The sequence below is a fragment of the Entelurus aequoreus genome, linkage group LG25 (assembly GCF_033978785.1).
Source record: "Entelurus aequoreus isolate RoL-2023_Sb linkage group LG25, RoL_Eaeq_v1.1, whole genome shotgun sequence".
Classification (NCBI taxonomy): Eukaryota; Metazoa; Chordata; class Actinopteri; order Syngnathiformes; family Syngnathidae; genus Entelurus; species Entelurus aequoreus.
The window spans coordinates 39,103,325-39,124,786 of record NC_084755.1 but is presented as its reverse complement, the minus strand read 5'-3'; the positions used below and the strand labels follow the sequence as shown (position 1 = coordinate 39,124,786).

Genomic DNA, 21,462 nt, shown 5'->3' with positions numbered 1-21,462 from the left:
CTTTTTGTACAGAACGCTAATATCACAATATAGTCATTTTATATATCGCAAAGAGACAACCCCACGATATATTGAGTATATTCCATATATTGCCCAGCCCTAGTTTAAAGTCATATCCAACAATTTTTTATTTTTTCTCTCTCACTGGCACTCATCGAGGGCGGACGCTCCCCTTTCCTCTCCTGCTTGCTTCTTTGTCTTGTCTTGTCTTAACTTTGGGTTTGGGGGAACCTTCCCACCCCCCAACCAACGCCCTTGACGCAAATCCCATAGGGGTGATTGACGGATGGGCAGCGCCTGAGAGTTGCGGCCCGCCACCATGGCCCCCCCCTCCCCTCTGTTGCTATATATCCTGAGATGTATGTTGTAATATGTATATGTGCTTTGCTATGGAGGTTTTTTCCCCACTCCAGACTGGGCCCCCTTGGGAGCCCAGTCTAGATTGTACTTTTTTTACTCATCCTTCCCCAGCGTTGACCCTTTTTCCCCATCTTTTACGGGGCGTCTTGTGGCGACCCATCAGCGTTCCTGTTTTGTAACCCTGTACACCAGGCCTGGGCAATTATTTTGACTCGGGCGCCAAATTTTGAGAAAAAAATGTGTCTGGGGCCGGTGTATCATGGTCTATATATATACACGAATACAAAACCTCACAATGTCTGATTGAATGCTAAAAAACGTTATTACAGATCGCCTTAAACAACGGAATGTAATTTTAAGGATAAAACACTGAATATTGACAACATATGAACGTCACACCCCTTCTTGATTGACATATATTACAATGAAACGAAACACAACAAAAATGCAACAAACAGCGAAATATGAACGCGAAGGGTAAAAAAAAAAAAACACTTACAATCTGATACATCTGAGCGCTCCCCACCCACACTGCTTGGTGCCTCGTCTGAGCTGCTGTGACTTAGATTACCATAGTAACTAATTAGATTATCATAGTAACCAATTAGATGACCATAGTAACTCATTAGATTACCATAGTAACTCAGATTACCACAGTAACTGGTATATCATGCAAAAGTGCAGATTCCAACCATTGAAATACTTTGTGTAGTTCAAGACTTAGAGTCATTAGAGAACATCGCTGCACATCATAATGGCGGCCGCACGTGGCCCCCGGGCCTTAATTTGCCCAGGTCTGCTGTACACAGTTGTTTGCCTAATCTTGAACGGGTTTGTGCGGAAAACAAAGTTTCGTTGTACTTGTGCAATGACAATAAAGACCTGTATCGATCCGTTGTGGTGAAGAAGGAGCTGAGCCGGAAGGCAAAGCTCTCAATTTACCGGTCAATCTACGTTCCCATCCTCACCTATGGTCATGAGCTTTGGGTTATGACCGAAAAGACAAGATGACGGGTACAAGCGGCCCAAATGAGTTTCCGCCGTCGGATGGCGGGTCTCTCCCTTAGAGATAGGGTGAGAAGTTCTGTCATCTGGCGGGAGCTCAAACTAAAGCCGCTGCTCCTCCACATGGAGAGGAGCCAGATAAGGTGGTTCGGGCATCTGGTCAGGATGCCACCCGAACGCCTCCCTAAGGAGGTGTTTAGGGCACGTCCGACCGGTAGGAGGCCACGGGAAAGACCCAGGACACGTTGGGAAGACTATGTCTCCCGGCTGGCCTGGGAACGCCTCGGGATCCCCCCGAGAAGAGCTGGACGAAGTGGCTGGGGAGAGGGATGTCTGGGCTTCCATGCTTAGGCTGCTGCCCCCGCAACCCCACCTCGGATAAGCGGAAGAAGATGGATGGGCATTATCAAAAGCGCTATTTCTGTTGGTATTTGTATTGCTTAATTTGTAGTGTAATAATGCTCATTGTCATTTCTGTATTATTATTTATTTCGCTAACAGCTTCTTCGCTATTACTTTTACCATCATTTGTGTACATATCCTATTTGCTGATGTTGCTCTATTGTTGTGTACAGCGCCACTAATGGACATTGGAGTGTTACTTTCAAAGGAAAAATGAAAGTATTGCTAGAAACATAATTTCATATGGGACTTTATTGTATTATATGTATAGTACATGTTCCAAAAAGAAAAAAGCATAAAACACCACCAGAATTAGAGACATTACAAGTCAAAGTGATGAAGCTTAGTGTTACGCTCATGACTTGGTGTAACTAAACATTACACTATAAGATGAAGACAATTGCATTTTATTGATATTTGAAATGTATTCAATGTTTATAAATGAATATTTAAGTATACTAAATGTAAAAAAGGGAATAAATATTCAAAATAAGATCATTAAATGAAATCTAGTTTGGTTACGCCATCATGAGCGCAACACAAGGTTGTAAAAGTTTCAACTACAATTCTAAATAAGATGTCAAAAGCAAACTGAAATCAAAATACACACAGCTTAAAGATTGATCAATACCTATTTAAATTTAGTAATACATAAATATGATTTATCATCAAAATATAAAAGAAATATACCTGAACAGAACTCTCATGATGGTTAAACCAAAAAGTAACGCTATGAATCGCGTTTTTCCAAGTTTTTGGGGCATTTTTATGCTATTTCCAAGCATCTCCTTTTTATTATCGTTGATTTTAAATGGTCAAACTAATGCATATTATATATGCGTGCCCTAGTAAACAAAAAAAAAGTCATATTTATTTTGATTGTTACATTTTGAAGTACATTTGTGCAGGTGGGTGCGAATGTACCCATTACCAGAGCTGTACACTGTTATTGTTGTGTTTGCTGTAGTTGTCTCTCTGTCTTGTCCCCACAATTTCACCCTCAGTCTTCCTTTTTCCCCCCTCTTTCTATCCCCTCCTGCTCCGGCCCGGCTGCACCAAATGATAATATAAATACATTCAATAAAGTCTAATACAAATAAGGCAACAAGAGAAGTATCCTACACTTCTCTTTTGTAAAGTAAATCTGAACAGCCGATATGGGCATCTACATCAACTATATCACAGATGTGGCCCGCCACTTCATTTTATTTGGCCCTCAAACTCCTGGAAATAATTTGTATCAACAAAGTACTATAACATGTCTTACTAAATGTATTATTTATTTCTGTTTTGGCAGAAAAAAATACATGTGCTTATTGTCTAATTATGCCCAAATATATGATCAAACATTCAAACCATGTTTAAATACAAATACATACTAATAATAATGATTTAAAAGCAAGTTATCCATCAAATTGTGCAATGTAAAAGTAGCAATAGATTTCATAGTAAAATTGTGAAATTTACTGTGGTTTTTACAGCATTTTTCTCTAAATGAAAGAAATAGTATTTTTTTTTAACTGTAATAAAATGTGGTTCCGTTTTGGCATTTACAGTAATACACCGAAAAATATACACTTGTTGATTTGCGGTAAAAAAACAAAAAAAAACTAGCAGCTCAGGTGACAACATTTTACTGTAAAAATGCATTTTTTTTTAATTTACAGTAAAAAAAAAAAAAAGTAAATTTTATAGTAAAATTGGCAACTGAGCTGCTTTTTTTTACTATAAAAACAGCAGTACTGTTTTTCCATTTACAGTAATATACACTACATTGAATACGGAATTTACCCCAGGGATCAGTAAAGTACTTTGTATTCTATTAAGGTGAAATTATTGCAACTTACCATGTTTTTTTTATATTTTAGTTTTTAAAAAAATCTACTAATAAAATGCATTCAAAATTGTGTAATAATAGTGTTCACTGTTAAAATCGGCCCTCTGGGGCCAAACATAACTGCGATGTGGCCCTCAGTGAAAAGGACTTTGACACCTCTGAAATAGGGATGTCCAATAATGGCTTTTTGCCGATATCCGATATTCCGATATTGTCCAACTCTTTAATTACCGTTACCGATTTCAACCGATACCAACCAATAACGATATATACAGTCGTGGAATTAACACATTATTATGCCTAATTTGGACAACCAGGTATGGTGAAGATAAGGTCCTTTTTTTTAAAAAATTATTTAAATAAAATAAGATAAATACATTAAAAACATTTTCTTGAAAAATAAACAAAGTAAAACACTATAAAAACAGTTACATAGAAACTAGGGATGTCCGATAATGGCTTTTTGCCGATATCCGATATTCCGATATTGTCCAACTCTTTAATTACCGATACCAATATCAACCGATACTGATGTACACAGTCGTGGAATTAACACATTATTATGCCTAATTTGGACAACCAGGTATGGTGAAGATAAGGTCCTTTTTTAAAATATTAATAAAATAAAATAAGATAAATAAATTAAAAACATTTTCTTGAATGAAAAAGAAAGTAAAACAATATAAAAACAGTTACATAGAAACTAGTAATTAATGAAAATGAGTAAAATTAACTGTTAAAGGATAGTACCATTAGTGGACCAGCAGCACGCACAATCATGTGTGCTTACGGACTGTATCCCTTGCAGACTGTATTGATCATACTTGCCAACCTTGAGAGGGGGGCGTGGTCGGGGGTGGGGCGTGGTTAAGAGGGGAATATATTTAAGCTAGAATTCACCAACTCAAGTATTTCATATATATATATATATATATATATATATATATATATATATATATATATATATATATATATATATGTATGAAATACTTGACTTTCAGTTAATTCTAGCTATATATATATATATATATATATATATATATATATATATATATATATATATTTATTTTATTATACATATAAATAAAAGAAATACTTGAATTTCAGTGTTCTGGAGGCTATCCAGTAGATGGCAGTATTGTCCTGTTTAAGAGTGTCACAACATTGCTGTTTACGGCAGAAGAACTGCTTTACTGTAGACTAAACGTGACTGCTGTTGTTGTGTGTTGTTACCGCGCTGGGAGGACGTTAATGAAACTGCCTAACAATAAACCCACATAAGAAACCAAGAACTCGCCCTCGATCATTCTACAGTTATGACGTCATTGGGCAGGCAAGCTGTTTATATCGTGGGAAAGCGGACGTGAGAACAGGCTGTCCCCACTCAGGTCCGCATTGAATACCGGCTGAATACCGGGAGTTTGTCGGGAGAAAATTTCTGCCGGGAGGTTATCGGGAGAGGCGCTGAATACCGGGAGTCTCCCGCTAAAAACGGGAGGGTTGGCAAGTATGGTATTGATATATATTGATATATAATGTAGGAAGCAGAATATTAATAACAGAAAGAAACAACCCTTTTGTGTGAATGAGTGTAAATGGGGGAGGGAGGTTTTTTGGGTTGGTGCAATAATTGTAGGTGTATCTTGTGTTTTTTATGTTGATTTAATAAAACAAATAAAATAAAATAAAATAAATAAATGTAAAAAACGATACCGATCGTTAAAAAAAACTATACCGATAATTTCCGATATTACATTTTAAAGCATTTATCGGCCGATAATATCGGACATCTCTACTCTGAACTATATGATTTGCCTGAGAAGCTGGACAGGACAAAAAAATAGATAAAAATAAATCAATAAGAATTTTTTTTTTTTAAAGCACAAAAGCGGCTACATTTATGCATAACAACAGTTGCTATGCAACAGTTGCCAAATCACAGGTGATTACAGGTGCCACAACTTCCGCGTGAATGTCATTCGTTACACGCCGAAGGTAACAGGTGCTGCTTATTCGACACTCAGCCAAGGGAATAAATCAACTTAGTTGATTATCCGACATGATGGGTGGGATGTGTTTGTTTGTTAGCATCAGCTAGCTATCACAGCTGACGCTAGGCTAAGCTACCGGCTAGCAGCTACAAGTAACGCGAAACCGGCGAACAAACACGACGGAGCCGTTGCTCACCTCCTCGTCGCGCTCCTCCAGACTCCTCAGGCTCCACACGACCAGACCCTGGATCAGGAGGATGGTCAAGGCGGCGGCAATTGCGAGTTTGTATCGTCGGAGGAGCCTCTGTACTCTCCTGCTGGCCACCATCTTTGCCTCCCGGGTTGTGAGCACCGCGCGCACACGCTGCATTCTGACATGCGCGCTCGCGGTGGCGCGCATGTCGGTCTGAACGCTGCCTTCGCAAAACCTCGGAAGTTGGAGTTTTTGAACCCATTCCGTGTATTTCATACGAGAACGAGGTTGCAAGGTGACTAACTCGCACTATGTCCACACTCATGCATTTTATTTCGACACGAAATGCCAAAGACGTTTCTTTAAATGACTTTTAACGTTCGGAGGTAAGAACTGTAAACGCGCCAGTTGTGAAACCTCCTATTTTCATGAATGCATTTTAGCGTAATGTTAATTACTGGTTTTTCGGACATTCCTCCCATATGAGTCTTAGGTGCGCCACATTTCACTTTAACTACTTTAGACCACAAAAACAATTATCATTTGCGTGGGTTCCCTATGCACGTCTTTGGAGGTTGATTGGCAACACTAAATTGGCCCTAGTGTGTAAACGTGAGTGTGAATGTTGTCTGTCTATCTGTGTTGGCCCTGCGATGAGGTGGCGACTTGTCCAGGGTGTACCCCGCCTTCCGCCCGATTGTAGCTGAGATAGGCTCCAGCGCCCCCCGCGACCCCGAAGGGAATAAGCGGTAGAAAATGGATGGATGGATGTTTTCATACATATCTATTTTATTATATTATTCTGTTTTATATATCCATCCATCCATCCATTTTCTACCGCTTGTCCCTTATATATGTATATATATATATATATATGTATATATATATATATATATATACTGTACACCAGTGACGTGCGGTGAGGTTCATGGCTGGTGAGGCACTGACTTCATCACAGTCAGAATTACAAACATATGAACCCTAAAGAGTATCTTATTCACCATTTGATTGGCAGCATGTTTAAAAGCTCACACCAGCATTCTTCCCTGCTTGGCACTCAGCATCAAGGGTTGAAATTGGGGGTTAAATCACCAAAAATTATTCCCGGGCGCGGCGCCGCTGCTGCCCACTGCTCCCCTCACCTCCCAGGGGGTGATCAAGGGGACGGGTCAAATGCAGAGGACAAATTTTATTACACCTAGTGTGTGTGTGTGACAATCATTGGTACTTTAACTTAACTTAAACTTTACACATACAAACTGTAGCACACAAAAAGCACATTTAATAAAAAAAACGTTATTATGGTCTTACCTTTACTTATAAATGAAGTCCATGCGCCGCTCCTTTTGAACAAAAGCATCGATAACTTGTTTATAGAAGTCTTCCTTATCTTTCTTCAGTTTTAAAAGTCTCTCTGTCTCGATGGAGATCTTCCTTTAATTATTACCTCCTGCTTCCATTGAAAGTCCAGTTTAGAAAACTGTTTTATTTTATGTAATCCTCCATGTTAAAAGGCCAGGCGAGAGGAAAAAATAAACGATCGCTAACTGTTGCTGCTTGTTGTCACTTCTTCTGCAGCCGAGTAGTCGCAAGAATGATCCCTGGGATCACTAGCGCCCTCTACCACCAGGAGGCGGGATTACTGCGAGCCTCACCCAGTGCGTCTTCGCAGCCGTTTTATGAATGCTCAGCACAAGAAATACGTTACACACATACAGTTGTTGACAAAATACACTGTACATTATATACCTCAGCTAACTCAACTATGGACATGTATAATATAATTCATATAGCAATACGCTCTCACTGCACAGCAGGCCAGCAGTTAGCCCAGTCATTGCGCAATCCATGGTGAGGCTCAACTGGCTGTTGACTCACCGCAAGTCTCTTCTCAGTATTTGAACGGCAAATGTGAAAATTCAGCGATTTAAATAAAAATAATCTAAAACTGATGAAGTTAAATGGAAAATAACTTAATAGTATAATCACTGGATACATATAACAATTTAATTAATTTTTTTTCTTTTTACATTTTTTTTCTTTCCATGATGGCACGTGAGGCCCCGCCTAACTTGCCTCCACTGACTGCACGCCACTGCTGTACACATATGTAAATATTACGTATATATGTTATATTTTATATTGCTTTTAGTCTATTTTATACCTGCATTGTCCTTTCCATCTTTTCCATCATTTGTAACTGAGCTACTGTGTGGAACAATTTCCCTTGTGGATCATTAAAGTTTATTATATTAAAGGCCTACTGAAATGAATTTTTTTTTATTCAAACGGGGATAGCAGATCCATTCTATGTGTCATACTTGATCATTTCGCGATATTGCCATATTTTTGCTGAAAGGATTTAGTAGAGAACATCGACGATAAAGTTCGCAACTTTTGGTCGTTGATTAAAAAAAAAGCCTTGCCTGTACCGGAAGTAGCGTGACGTCACAGGTTGAAAGGCTCCTCACATTTCCCCATTGTTTACAATGCATATAGAGCGAGTCGGACCGAGAAAGCGACGATTACCCCATTAATTTGAGTGAGGATGAAAGATTCGTGGATGAGGAACGTGAGAGTGAAGGACTAGAATGCAGTGCAAGACATATCTTTTTTCGCTCTGACCGTAACTTAGGTACAAGCTGGCTCATTGGATTCCACACTCTCTCCTTTTTCTATTGTGGATCACGGATTTGTATTTTAAACCACCTGGGATACTATATCCTCTTGAAAATGAGAGTCGAGAACGCGAAATGGGACATTCACAGTGACTTTTATCTCCACGACAATACATCAGCGAAACACTTTAGCTGTGGAGCTAACGTGATAGCATCGTGCTTAACTGCATATAGAAACAAAATAAATAATAACTCAACACCCCTGACTGGAAGGATGGATAGAAAATCAACATTACTATTAAGCCATGGACATGTAACTACACGGTTAATGCTTTCCAGCCTGGCGAAGGTTAACAATGCTGTTGCTAACAACGCCATTGAAGCTAACTTAGCAACCGGACCTCACAGAGCTATGCTAAAAACATTAGCTATCCACCTACGCCAGCCAGCCCTCATCTGCTCATCAACACCCGTGCTCACCTGCGTTCCAGCGATCGATGGTGCGACGAAGGACTTCACCCGATCACAGAAGCGGTCGGCGGCCCGGAGACGGAGGAAGTTAAGGTGAGTTCGGCGGCTAGCGCGTCTGCTATCCAAGTCAAAGTCTTCCTGGTTGTGTTGCTGCAGCCAGCCGCTAATACACCGATCCCACCTACAGCTTTCTTCTTTGCAGTCTTCATTGTTCATTAAACAAATTGCAAAAGATTCACCAACACAGATGTCCAGAATACTGTGGAATTTTGAAATGAAAACAGAGTTTTTTGTATTGGATTCAATGTGTCCGCATACTTCCGTTTCAACCATTGACGTCACGCGCATACGTCATCATACATAGACCTTTTCAACCGGAAGTTTAGCGGGAAATTTAAAATGTCACTTTATAAGTTAACCCGGCCGTATTGGCATGTGTTGCAATGTTAAGATTTCATCATTGATATATAAACTATCAGACTGCGTGGTCGCTAGTAGTGGCTTTCAGTAGGCCTTTAAGGAACAGGAGAGAACAGCACCAAACTTCAATTAAAATTGCTTTGTTCACAATTATCCTCCCACTTCAATGGCATTTATGAGGCCCTTAACAGGCACAAGATATTTTTGTAGTGGATGGGCCTCGAACACAAAGTTGTACTCAATAGCGCCCCCTAAAAACTTAGAAAAAAATAGCCTCTGCATCCAGAATCAGGTATTGTCACAAAAATCGATGAAGACGTCGATCATAAGAGGACGCATGTAAAAATCTCCAGAAGCCATATTAGAAAATAAACAGGAAGTCGGCCATCTTGATTTTCGTCAGCCATTTTTAGGCTAAAAAACCAGGGTGGTAAAAGACAGATTTGACCTACGTCATAAAATGTGGGCGTGGCATGACGCTACACCTTGATCTGATGGTGCTGAGCTTGCACGATCAGGTTAGCATGCGAGGGTCACCACTTTGTCAACAAATGCCTGAGCAAATTGTTGAAGAACAACATTTCTCAAGCAGCTATTGCAAGGAATTTAGGGATTTCACCATCTACGCTCCGTAATATCATCAAAAGGTCCAGAGAATCTGGAGAAATCACTGCAGGTAAGCCATAATGTTACGGACCTTGGATCCCTCAGGCGGTACTGCATCAAAAAGCGACATCAGTGTGTAAAGGATATCACCACATGGGCTCAGGAACACTTCAGAAAACCACTGTCAGTAACTACAGTTAGTCGCTACATCTGTAAGTGCAAGTTAAAACTCTACTATGCAAAGCCAAAGCCATTTATCAACAACACCCAGAAATGCCGCCGGCTCCGCTGGGCCCGAGCTCATCTAAGATGGACTGATGCAAAGTGGAAAAGTGTTCTGTGGTCTGACGAGTCCACATTTCAAATTGTTTTTGGTAACTGTGGATGTGGTGTCCTCCGGACCAAAGAGGAAAAGAACCATCCGGATTGTTGTAGGCGCAAAGTGTAAAAGTCAGCATGTGTGATGGTATGGGGGTGTATTAGTGCCCAAGACATGGGTAACTTACACATCTGTGAAGGCACCATTAATGCTGAAAGGTACATACAGCTTTTGGAGCAACATATGTTGCCATCCAAGCAACGTTATCATGGACGCCCCTGCTTATTTCAGCAAGACAACGCCAAGCCACGTGTTACAACAGCGTGGCTTCATAGTAAAAGAGTGCAGATACTAGACTGGCCTGCCTGTAGTCCAGACCTGTCTCCCATTGAAAATGTGTGGAACATTATGAAGCCTAAAATAGCAGAAGGGAGACCCCCGGACTGTTGAACAACTTAAGCTGTACATCAAGCAAGAATGGGAAAGAATTCCACTTCAAAAATGTGTCTCCTCACTTCCCAAACCTTTACTGAGTGTTGTTAAAAGGAAAGGCCATGTAACACACTGGTAAAAATGCTCCTCTGACAACTTTTTTGCAATGTGTTGCTGCCATTAAATTCTAAGTTCATGATTATTTGCAAAAAAATAACATGAAATATCTTGTCTTTGCAGTCTATTCAATTGAATATAAGTTGAAAAGGATTTGTTGTATTCTCTTTATTTACCATTTACACAACGTGACAACTTCACTGCTTTTGTACATGTTTGTATACATTAGCGAAGCGAGCATGCCACCCACAGGGCCCTATTGAAACTGCAATGTTTGTGTTATTATGGGCCTGCTGCAATGCAAGCAGCCCATATTATTATTGCTCACGCTTCAACTTTTATCATTATAGTTCCGCACGTTTCTCTTACCCATAACAGGTGACAAACTGGCCAACAAACCCCCACATATGTTACACCGTCGGAAAGGTCTCGTTCGCGCCAACGGGCTACTCTAAATTGGGAACATTTTGTGTTACCATGGCAACGCTGTTCACGAATAAATAAAAAAAATGGCCCAATTTAATGGACGATTGCTCTGAGACCAACGCCAAAAAGACAATATTACCTCCTCTTGTAGCTCAGCCATGCTTTCACGTAGCTCGTTGCTTAACGTCTCATTTTGTTCACACACTTGTCTACTTTAAGGCTGGCTAAAACGTTTTGCTGTCCAATGTTTGGTTTGGGCTGGACGGCCATTGGAAGGAGGCGAGCGCCATCGGCCTTAAAGGCCTACTGAAAGCCACTACTAGCGACCACGCAGTCTGATGGTTTATATATCAATGATGAAATCTTAACATTGCAACACATGCCAATACGGCCGGGTTAACTTATAAAGTGACATTTTAAATTTCCCGCCACACTTCCGGTTGAAAACGTTTCGGTATGATGACGTATGCGCGTGGCGTAGCCAGTGAAACAGAGGTATGGCTTCCCCATTGAAGCCAATACGAAAAAGGTCTGTTTTCATCTCATTATTCCACAGTATTCTGGACATCTGTGTTGGTGAATCTGTTGCAATTTGTTCATTGCATTATGGAGAAAGAAGCTGAGCAAGCAAAGAAGAAAGTTGTCGGTGCGAAGCGGACTATTTTGCGAGGGAAGTCAGCAACACAACACAGCCGGTGTTTCATTGTTTACATTCCCGAAAGATGCAGTCAAGATCGAAGAACTCGGACAACAGAGACTCTAACCAGGAGGACTTTGATTTGGATACACAGACGCAGACGCGATACTGTGAGTACGCTTCCAAACATTTGATCGCTTGCTATAACTAGCTCGAGCTAGTAGCTAGGAGCTAGGAGCTAGCATAACAAACACCTAGGTGTTTGTTATGCGGGATTAATTTGTAGCATATTAAATATAAGCCTGGTTGTGTTGTGGCTAATAGAGTATATATATGTCTTGTGTTTATTTACTGTTGTAGTCATTCCCAGCTGAATATCAGGTCCCACCCGCCCGCTTCCAAACATTTGATCACTTGCTATAACTAGCTCGAGCTAGTAGCTAGGAGCTAGCATAACAAACACCTAGGTGTTTGTTATGCGGGATTAATTTGTGGCATATTAAATATAAGCCTGGTTGTGTTGTGGCTAATAGAGTATATAAATGTCTTGTGTTTATTTACTGTTGTAGTCATTCCCAGCTGAATATCAGGTCCCACCCGCGCGCTTCCAAACATTTGATCACTTGCTATAACTAGCTTGAGCTAGTAGCTAGGAGCTAGGAGCTAGCATAACAAACACCTAGGTGTTTGTTATGCAGGATTAATTTGTGTCATATTAAATATAAGCCTGGTTGTGTTGTGGCTAATAGAGTATATATATGTCTTGTGTTTATTTACTGTTGTAGTCATTCCCAGCTGAATATCAGGTCACACCCGCCTCTCACAGCATCTTCCCTATCTGAATATCTTCAACTCCCCACTAGTCCTTCACTTGCACTTTCCTCATCCACAAATCTTTCATCCTCGCTCAAATTAATGGGGAAATCGTCACTTTCTCGGTCCGAATCGCTCTCACTTCTGGCCGCCATCATTGTAAACAATAGAGAACTTTGCGTATATGTTCAACTGCCTTTTTTTTATCAGATACCAAAAGTTGCAATCTTTATCGTCGTCTTTCTATACTAAATCCTTTCAGCAAAAATATGTCAATATCGCGAAATGATCAAGTATGACACATAGAATAGATCTGCTATCCCCGTTTAAATAAAAAAAAATTCATTTCAGTAGGCCTTTAAAGCGGAGGGCTCACACTAATTTACTGCACTGCAAAAACTGAAATCTAAGTGAGATGAAATATCTCAAATAAGGGTAATATTTGCTTATTTTCTGTCTGATAAGATAATTCTTCTCACTAAGCAGATTTTATGTTGGAGTGTTTTACTTGTTTTAAGGGTTTTGGTCCTAAATGATGTCAGTAAGATATTACAGCTTGTTGCTGAGATTTGATGAGCTATATTGAGTAAAACATGCTTGAAACTAGAATATCAAGTGTTGCAAAGCTGTGTCATCAACACTCACAAGTATAAAAGTACTTTTTTAAGGTAATCATTTCTTACTTCAAGCATGTAAAAATAAATCCTGATGCCGAGCGCATATCATCATGCCAAGATAATGGCACTAGCATTTACTTCATTTAAGAATATTTTTCAACATATTGAGCAAAAAGGTCTCTTTTTCAGTGGCCTAGTGGTTAGAGACCGGGCTTTCTGCTCCGCCGCTCCCAGTCTGTGGAACGCTCTCCCTGACCACCTGAGGGCACCACAGACTGTGGATGCTTTTAAAAAAGGCTTAAAAACCCTTCTTTTTTTTTTTTTTTAAAAAAAAGCCTTTTTTTTTTTAGATGTATTCATACTAGTTCTAGCTATTTAACTGTTCTAGTTTTTATTTTTATTTATTTTTTATTATCTTTTTAATACACTGTAGCACTTTGAGGTTGTTTACTCAATGTAAAGTGCTTTTTTTTACAAATAAAATCTATTATTATTATTATTATTATTATTATTAGAGTGTCCACCCTGAGATGGGTAGGTTGTGAGCTCAAACCCCGGCCGAGTCATACCAAAGACTATAAAAATGGGAGCCATTACCTCCCTGCTTGGCACTCAGCATCAAGGGTTGGAATTGGGGGTTAAATCACCAAAAATGATTCCCGGGCGTGGCACCACTGCTGCTCACTGCTCCCCTCACCTCCCAGGGGGTGATCAAGGTTGATGGGTCAAATGCAGAGAATAATTTCACCACATCTAGTGTGTGTGTGACAATCATTGGTACTTTAACTTTAACTTTTTTTTTCTACCAGGAAAAGTGCACTTGTTATTAGTGAGAATATACTTATTTTAAGGTATTTTTGGGTTCATTGAGGTTAGCTAATTAGGGTCCGCCCTGTACCCAAAGGGAGTCCTTTGTACAGGTTACAAAGGAACCTATTGTTTTTGTAATGTTTATTATTATTCCGCACCTTTGCGCACTACTTTGACCCCCTTAACATGCTTCAAAACTCACCAAATTTTTTACACGCATACAAAAAGTGTTCGAGAACACTTTAGTCAAAAACCAAACCCCAAAATTCAAAATTGCGCAATAGCACCCCCTAGAAAATCAAAAAAACAAACTGCCTGTAACTCCCACTAGGAAGGTCGTAGAGACATGAAACAAAAACCTCTATGTAGGTCTAGCTTAGACCTACAACTCATAATGACACATCCTCGGGCAAAAACCAACAGGAAGTTGGAAATTTCACATTTTTGACAAAAATGTACTAAAAACACTCCTTTTTACGTCTTTGACCTCTAATTTGACCCCCTTAAAATACTTCAAAACTCACCAAACTTCTCACACACATCGGGATTGGTGGAAATTGCGATCTAAAAAAAAAACCGAACCCCAAAACTCAAAATTGTGCTCTACATAATTTTTGAAAAAAACAGAGAAAAAAACTGCTCCTCAGAGGAAAACTCAGACAAAACTGCTTGTAACTTCCGGTAGGAACGTCTTAGAGACATGAAACAAATACCTCTATGTAGGTCTCGCCTAGACCTACATTTCATAGATTGACATCCTTCAGCAAAAATCAACAGGAAGTTTGCTATTCCTCATTCAAAACAACATTTTTGTTACAACCGGTCACCAAACATCAAACGTTATCTCCTCTGAGCGCGTTTGTCGTTTCGGCTTCAAACTGCTACATTAGAGAGATTGAACCCTTCTGATTAAAAGTTGAAGAAAGAATTTTAATTTTACTTGTTTTGGAAAGTCTTGACAAGCCAAATGTTCTTGTTCTATTGGCAGATAATTTTGCTTAGTTCAAGTAAAATACCCCTCATTTTTTATATTTTTTGTTCCTGTTTTTGAACACCGACTTTTTGCAGTGTAGAGCGTGAAAGCCCCGAAAATTAGCTTTTTTTGGGCGAACAACATGTCCTCGCGGCCACATCTTTTATCCCACTGTCATTTGTTTCGGTGAAAACGTTGACCATACTTGCCAACCCTCCCGAATTTTCCCGGAGACTCCCAAATTTCAGGCCCTCTCCCGAAAACCTCCCGGGACGAATATTCTCCCAAAAATCTCCCGATTCCCAGCCGGAGCCGGAGGCCACGCTCCCTCCAGCTCCATGCGGACCTGAGTGACGTGTCGACAGCCTGTTTTCACGTCCGCTTTCCCCACGATATAAACAGCGTGCCTGCCCAATCACGTTACAACATCTACGGCTTTTAGAGAGTGCACATCTGCGCACACAACAAGGAGACGAAGCAGAAGAACGAGGAAGATACAGACATGGCGACGCCGAGTAAGATGAAGAAATACGCTTGCAAGTTCCAAAACGAATGGAAACAAGAATTTCAGTTGATCCAGGACAGTTCGAAGGGGAAGGGCTATGCTGCCTGTACATTTTGTACAACAGACTTCTCCATTGAACACGGTGGCCGAACGGATATACTCAGTCATGAACGGTCAGCGAAGCACAAGGTGGCGGCAGCGCAGCACAGCCCAGTATTATGGGCCACCTCGCTAAATGGATGGCTATGCTGATAGCTGGAAGCAACATCCCGTTCTCATTTGCGGATGTCTTCAACAAATCCGTGAAGGATATGTTCAGAGATCGTTCGCCAGTACTCAAACGGCAGAACAAAGGCTACTCAAATAGTGAAAGGTAAGTGTTGTTGGGTTTTTTTAGTAAGCAGCAAGCGCAGTACAGTTAGTGTACTGTGTTTTCATTACTGTGTATTTAGTATGTATGTAGTATATAAGGCTGTGCTTCTGGCTGCAAAGCATTGCACTTTCAAGTACAACAATGAGTAGATGAGTGTTATGTGTGTGTATATGTGTAAATAAATGAACACTGAAATTCAAGTCTTATATATATATATATATATATATATATAAATATATATAAATATATATATATATATATATATATATATATATATATATATATATATATATATATATATATATATATATATATATATATATATATATATATATATGTATGTGTGGGAAAAAAATCACAAGACTATTTCATCTCTACAGGCCTGTTTCATGAGGGGTTTCCTCAATCATCAGGAGATTTTTTACCACAGGTACCACGGTATCGAGCACTATTTTTTTTGGATAATCTAATTAAGACATATATATATATATATATTAAGACATATATATATATATATATATATATATATATATATATATATATATATATATATTAAGACATATATATATATATATATTAAGACATATATATATATATATATTAAGACATATATATATATATATATTAAGACATATATATATATATATATATATATATATATATATATATATATATATATATATATATATATATATATATATATATATATATATATATATATATATATATATATATATCTTAATTAGATTATCCAAAAAAAATAGTGCTCGATACCGTGGTATCCGTGGTAAAAAATCTCCTGATGATTGAGGAAACCTCTCATGAAACAGGCCTGTAGAGATGAAATAGTCTTGTGATTTTTTTCCCACACATATACATATACATACATATATATATATATATATATATATATATATATATATATATATATATATATATATATATATATATATATATATATATATATATATATATATATAATAAAATAAATATAAATATACAACAAGAATTCACTGAAAGTCAAGTATTTCTTATATCAGTGTTTCCCACACATTCATTTATTTGTGGCGGCCCGCCACGAAAGAATTACGTCCGCCACAAATAAATAAAAAAATTAAAAAAATGTTTTATTTTTTTTATTTTTATTTTTTTAATTTGTTTTGTCCTGTCCAGCTTCTCAGGCAAATCATATAGTTGATGTAGATGCCCATATAGGCTGTTCAGATTTACTTTACAAAAGAGAAGTGTAGGATACTTTTCTTGTTGCCTTATTTGTATTTGACCACTACTGTTTTCTGTTTATTTGTTACTGACTGCGGCAGGACACCTCTGCCTCTGTTTCACTTTATGTTGCTGGTAAATAATATGCTTGTAGTAGTAGGCTAAAGTTAAATGATTTAGTATGCACTAATTAAAGGGGCAGAGCTGTAAGAGACATTTTAGCTTTTATATTTTATAAGATATATTTTTTGTAAGAACCACAATTAATAAATATATTTCAGTGAATAACTTATTTTTCAAATCTGTATATAAATATGTACATAAAGTGTTGTAATTATATTGTAAAATGGATGGATGGACGTTTAAAACAAAACTGTTATTATTAATTAGTAAGTATACATTTTTTGAGCCTTTTTAGAGAAAATCATATCATTGTAGTAAATTATGCAAATTACTTGATGATGTCATGGTGACCAGGCCCATAGCCACGCCCCCACCGCCACAGGTATCTTGGCAGTTTATGGGAAACACTGTACATACATGTATGTGAAACACATGACTTTTGGTGAATTCTAGCTGTAAATATACTCCTCCCCTCTTAACCACGCCCCGGCCCCACCCCCGACCATCTCCCGAATTCGGAGGTCTCAAGGTTGGCAAGTATGACGTTGACACACGTGTCCTCTCTCAGAAAATGGAGGTCGTGTGTCCCATTTGGCTTCTGTTGGCCCTCAAAGCCGAGAAAGTCAGCTAAATCTCTCATTGACTCCAATGTTAGATGTCGGCGCCAAAAAACACAAAAACTCCTATTTTCCTACTCGCTCTAACTCTGCTATTTTTCCATTTATTTGAAATCTGAGAACACCGGAACGTTCCGCAAAGCCTTGAGGCGCTCAGAGTTTTCCCGAAAAGTCCATATCTCCAAGCGTTTGCCCACAATCAGACATTGTTCGGCATGAAGTTTTTCAACAAATCCTACATAAACTGCTGTGTCATTGTGTGATAGTAGCAGCCTCATCTAATTACAGGAAGTCCTTTGAAGTCACATGACAGCCCCTCCCCTCAGGTCTCTGAACTAAAAGGGGCGGTACTTTCACAAATTCCGCCTCAGGACTTTGACCCAATGAGTGGCGGTTAAAACGACCGACATTCCACATACCGGCGATGATATACTGCTAACGCGTTTTGACGACGCCATAACATGTGGGCGTGGCATGGCGCCAAACTTGGCTCTGATGGTTCGCCACCAAACATCAATACCTCGGGTCCCCAAACTCGGATCTTGTTCCCCTGTCAGAACGTCAATGATATAATATATAAATATAATTTAGCAAATGTCTTACCTTTTAACCTAATTGTCAGAATAATTGTATCTAAGTTATCACAAAACTTTGTGTTTCCACGAGTTCCCGGCGAGCAGACAAAAGCTGTCTTTGATCTTACCAAGCAAAAGGCTTGTAAAACTCCACTGTGTAGGATGGTTTCTTTGATCTGTTGTAATCCACAGGAAGATCTTGTCTTGACCCGAGATCTACAAAGTGGAGAGGAAGCAGGACCTGACGCAAGCTCCAGGCATCTTTTCTTTGAACTGTTTTGTGACCGAGGGCAATGGCTGTTTACGACCCCCTCTCCCCTTAGAAACAGTTGCCATGTAATCAGGGAAAGTCCAAATAAAAGAGGAGGCGCGCAATCCTTTCTCCAGAGCGTGGGACGACACTGTACAAGGGTACAGGTCTACGCGCTCTCCCCATTGAGCTAAATTGAATCCTGTCTCTGTTTAATTCCTTGCTTCTTGTCTGTTTAATAGATGTCATCGGTGTTTGAACCTGACATATTTAATGATAGCATTATAGCTAATTTTGTACATTTTAAACATAATATTAATGGATTCCTTTACTTGATGCCATCTTATAAGTATGCTAGCTGTTCCCCTGTTACTATGCTTATGTTAGCATGCTAACATTTTAGCTATTTTTGTACTTTTAAATATAACCATGGATTCCGTTACTTGGTGCTATCTTCAAAGTATGCTAGCACTTTTACCATGCTAATGTTAGCATGTTAATGTTCTATGCTAGCATTTTTACCTAGTTTCCTTTTTTTTTTTTTTACCTACTAAACATGTATTTCGTTACTTGCCTCCATCATAGGAGTATGTTAGCTATTCATCTGTTAGCATGTTAATGTTAGCAAGCTAATGTTTTTTCTAGCATTTGAGCAAATATTTTTGTAGTGAGAAAGTGAGAAAATATGAACTACTTTATTGACACATCATTTCCAGGTGTTTGCTGGCCAGATAAAATGATGTCGCGGGCCAGATCTGGCCCCGGGCCTTGAGTTGGACACCTGTGTATTAAACTTGATCTAATAATACAACAAATAATTATATTTTCTTTCTTTCCAAATGTTTTTTTTTAAACAAAAATAAATAAATACTTAAAAATCTGTACAGTATAAAAATGACAATAGATTTTACAGTAAAATTCTGGCGACTGAGCTGCCAAATAGTTTTTTTTTTTTACCCGTTTTTACGTAGTTCACCATAAAAACAACAATCGTAGATTTTAGGGTAAAAAACTGGCAGTTCAGTTGCATGAACTTAATCATAAAAAATCTGTGGTTTTCTGTTCCATTTACAGTAATTGGCTGCAAAAAACACTGCAAATTTTACAGTGAAATGCAGTTTCTACAGTAAAATCTGAAGATTATTTTTACAGCATTTATAAATAAATATATATAATGATCAAATGCATAGGCAACTAGATGAGGCAATTCCTGAAGGAATTGCGTGTGAATGCTCCAATGCTGAAGTTGAAGTGAAATGCTGACAGAATGTAGTATGAATGTAAGAATAGTTTCAATGTTGGAATGGTTTGAATGTTGAAGAGTTTGGATTTCCAGGAAAACTGGAATTTGGTTTGGAACTTGGGAAAGTGTTAGTTTGAATGTCCAGGATGAGTGGAATGTGTTGATGTTGAATAGGTTGAAAAATGTGGGAATTGTGCAACTTGGAAAAATGTCCCATTCATTTCAATGGGAACTTCCTAGAAATTTGAGAATTTTGGGAAAAATGGGATTTAAAAAAAAAAAAAATGATTAGGAGCATGAATGTCCTGAATGAGCTGAATTGGTTGGTGTTGGAATTGTTTAAATCGGGCAAGAAATGTTGAAGTAGTAACAGTTTTTTAATTGAGAAATTGTATGATGAAATTCCTGGAATTTCAGGAAATCCAGGAATGTTTGTAGTTTCTAAACCAACTTGTTTTTTTGTCCTGACTAAGAAAAATGTATTGACAGTGGAACAGTTGAAATGGGATGAAAAAAGTAAAAAGAGTAGTCAAACGAAAAAGGTTGGAAATAGGGTCAGAAAAAATAAATTTGTTGAACGTGGAAAAACTATAGTGTGAATGTCCAGGATGAGTTGAATGTGGAATGGTTTGAATTGGTTGAAAAATATGGGAATTGTGGAAGTTTGAAAAATGGACAATTAATTTTGAATGGGGGAAATGGGGAAAATGAAAAAAAAAGAAAAAAAAAAGAAGGAATTATGGGAAATCTGGGATTTTTTTTTAGAATTGTTGAAGTTGAGCACACAATTCCTGAACATGCTGAATATTTTGAAGTTGGAACAGTTTGAATTAGATGACAAATGTGGGAGTTGTGGAACTTTGAAGAATGTCCCCTTGACTTGGAATTTCCCAAAAATGTGGGAATTTCGGGAAAAGCAGGAATTTTTTTGAAAATGGTAAAAAAACAAAACTTGAATGGTCTGAATGAGTTGAAATGGTTGGTGTTGACATTTTTCAAATCGGTCGAGAAATGTTGAAGTAGTAACATGTTGATTTGAGAAATGCTATTACGGAATTCCTGGAATTTTGGGAAAACCGAGAATTTTTCCAGTTCAAAAAACAAATTTGTTTTTTGTCCTGATTAAGAGGAATGTTTGGACGGCGGAACGGTTGAAGTGGGTTGAAAAATGTGGAAGGAGTAGTCGCCAGAAAAAAGGGTGGAAATAGGGCTTTGAAAACCCAGGAATTATGGAAAATCCTGGAACTTTTTTCAACTTGGAAAAAGTGTAGTTTGAATTTCCAGGATGGTGGAATGTGTTGAAGGTGGAATGGTTTGAATAGGTTCAAAAATTGGGAATTGTGGAAGTTTGAAAAATGGACAATTCATTTTGAATGGGGAAAATGAAAAAAAAATGAAAAAAAAAGGAACTATGGAAAATCCGGGAATTTTTTAGAATTGTTGAAGTTGAGCACACAATTCCTGAATGCTGAATATTTTGAAGTTGGAACAGTTTGAATTAGATGACA

General features: G+C 38.3%; 1 protein-coding gene across 3 annotated transcripts in view; it reads right to left on the bottom strand.

The window, feature by feature from the left end:
• Positions 1 to 21,462, bottom strand: part of LOC133642811 (xylosyltransferase 2-like) — a 71,478-nt gene that overhangs the window by 41,209 nt on the left and 8,807 nt on the right. Inside the window, exon 1 of one of the 3 annotated variants that reach the window (XM_062037204.1) lies at positions 5,792 to 6,049. The exons of the other annotated variants lie outside the window; for them this stretch is intronic. Within the exon in view, the coding sequence (XP_061893188.1) occupies positions 5,792 to 5,995 (204 nt within the window). The 5' untranslated portion in view covers positions 5,996 to 6,049. Of the gene's footprint in view, positions 1 to 5,791; positions 6,050 to 21,462 lie in introns of those variants that run through there. 3 annotated transcript variants of the gene reach the window in all.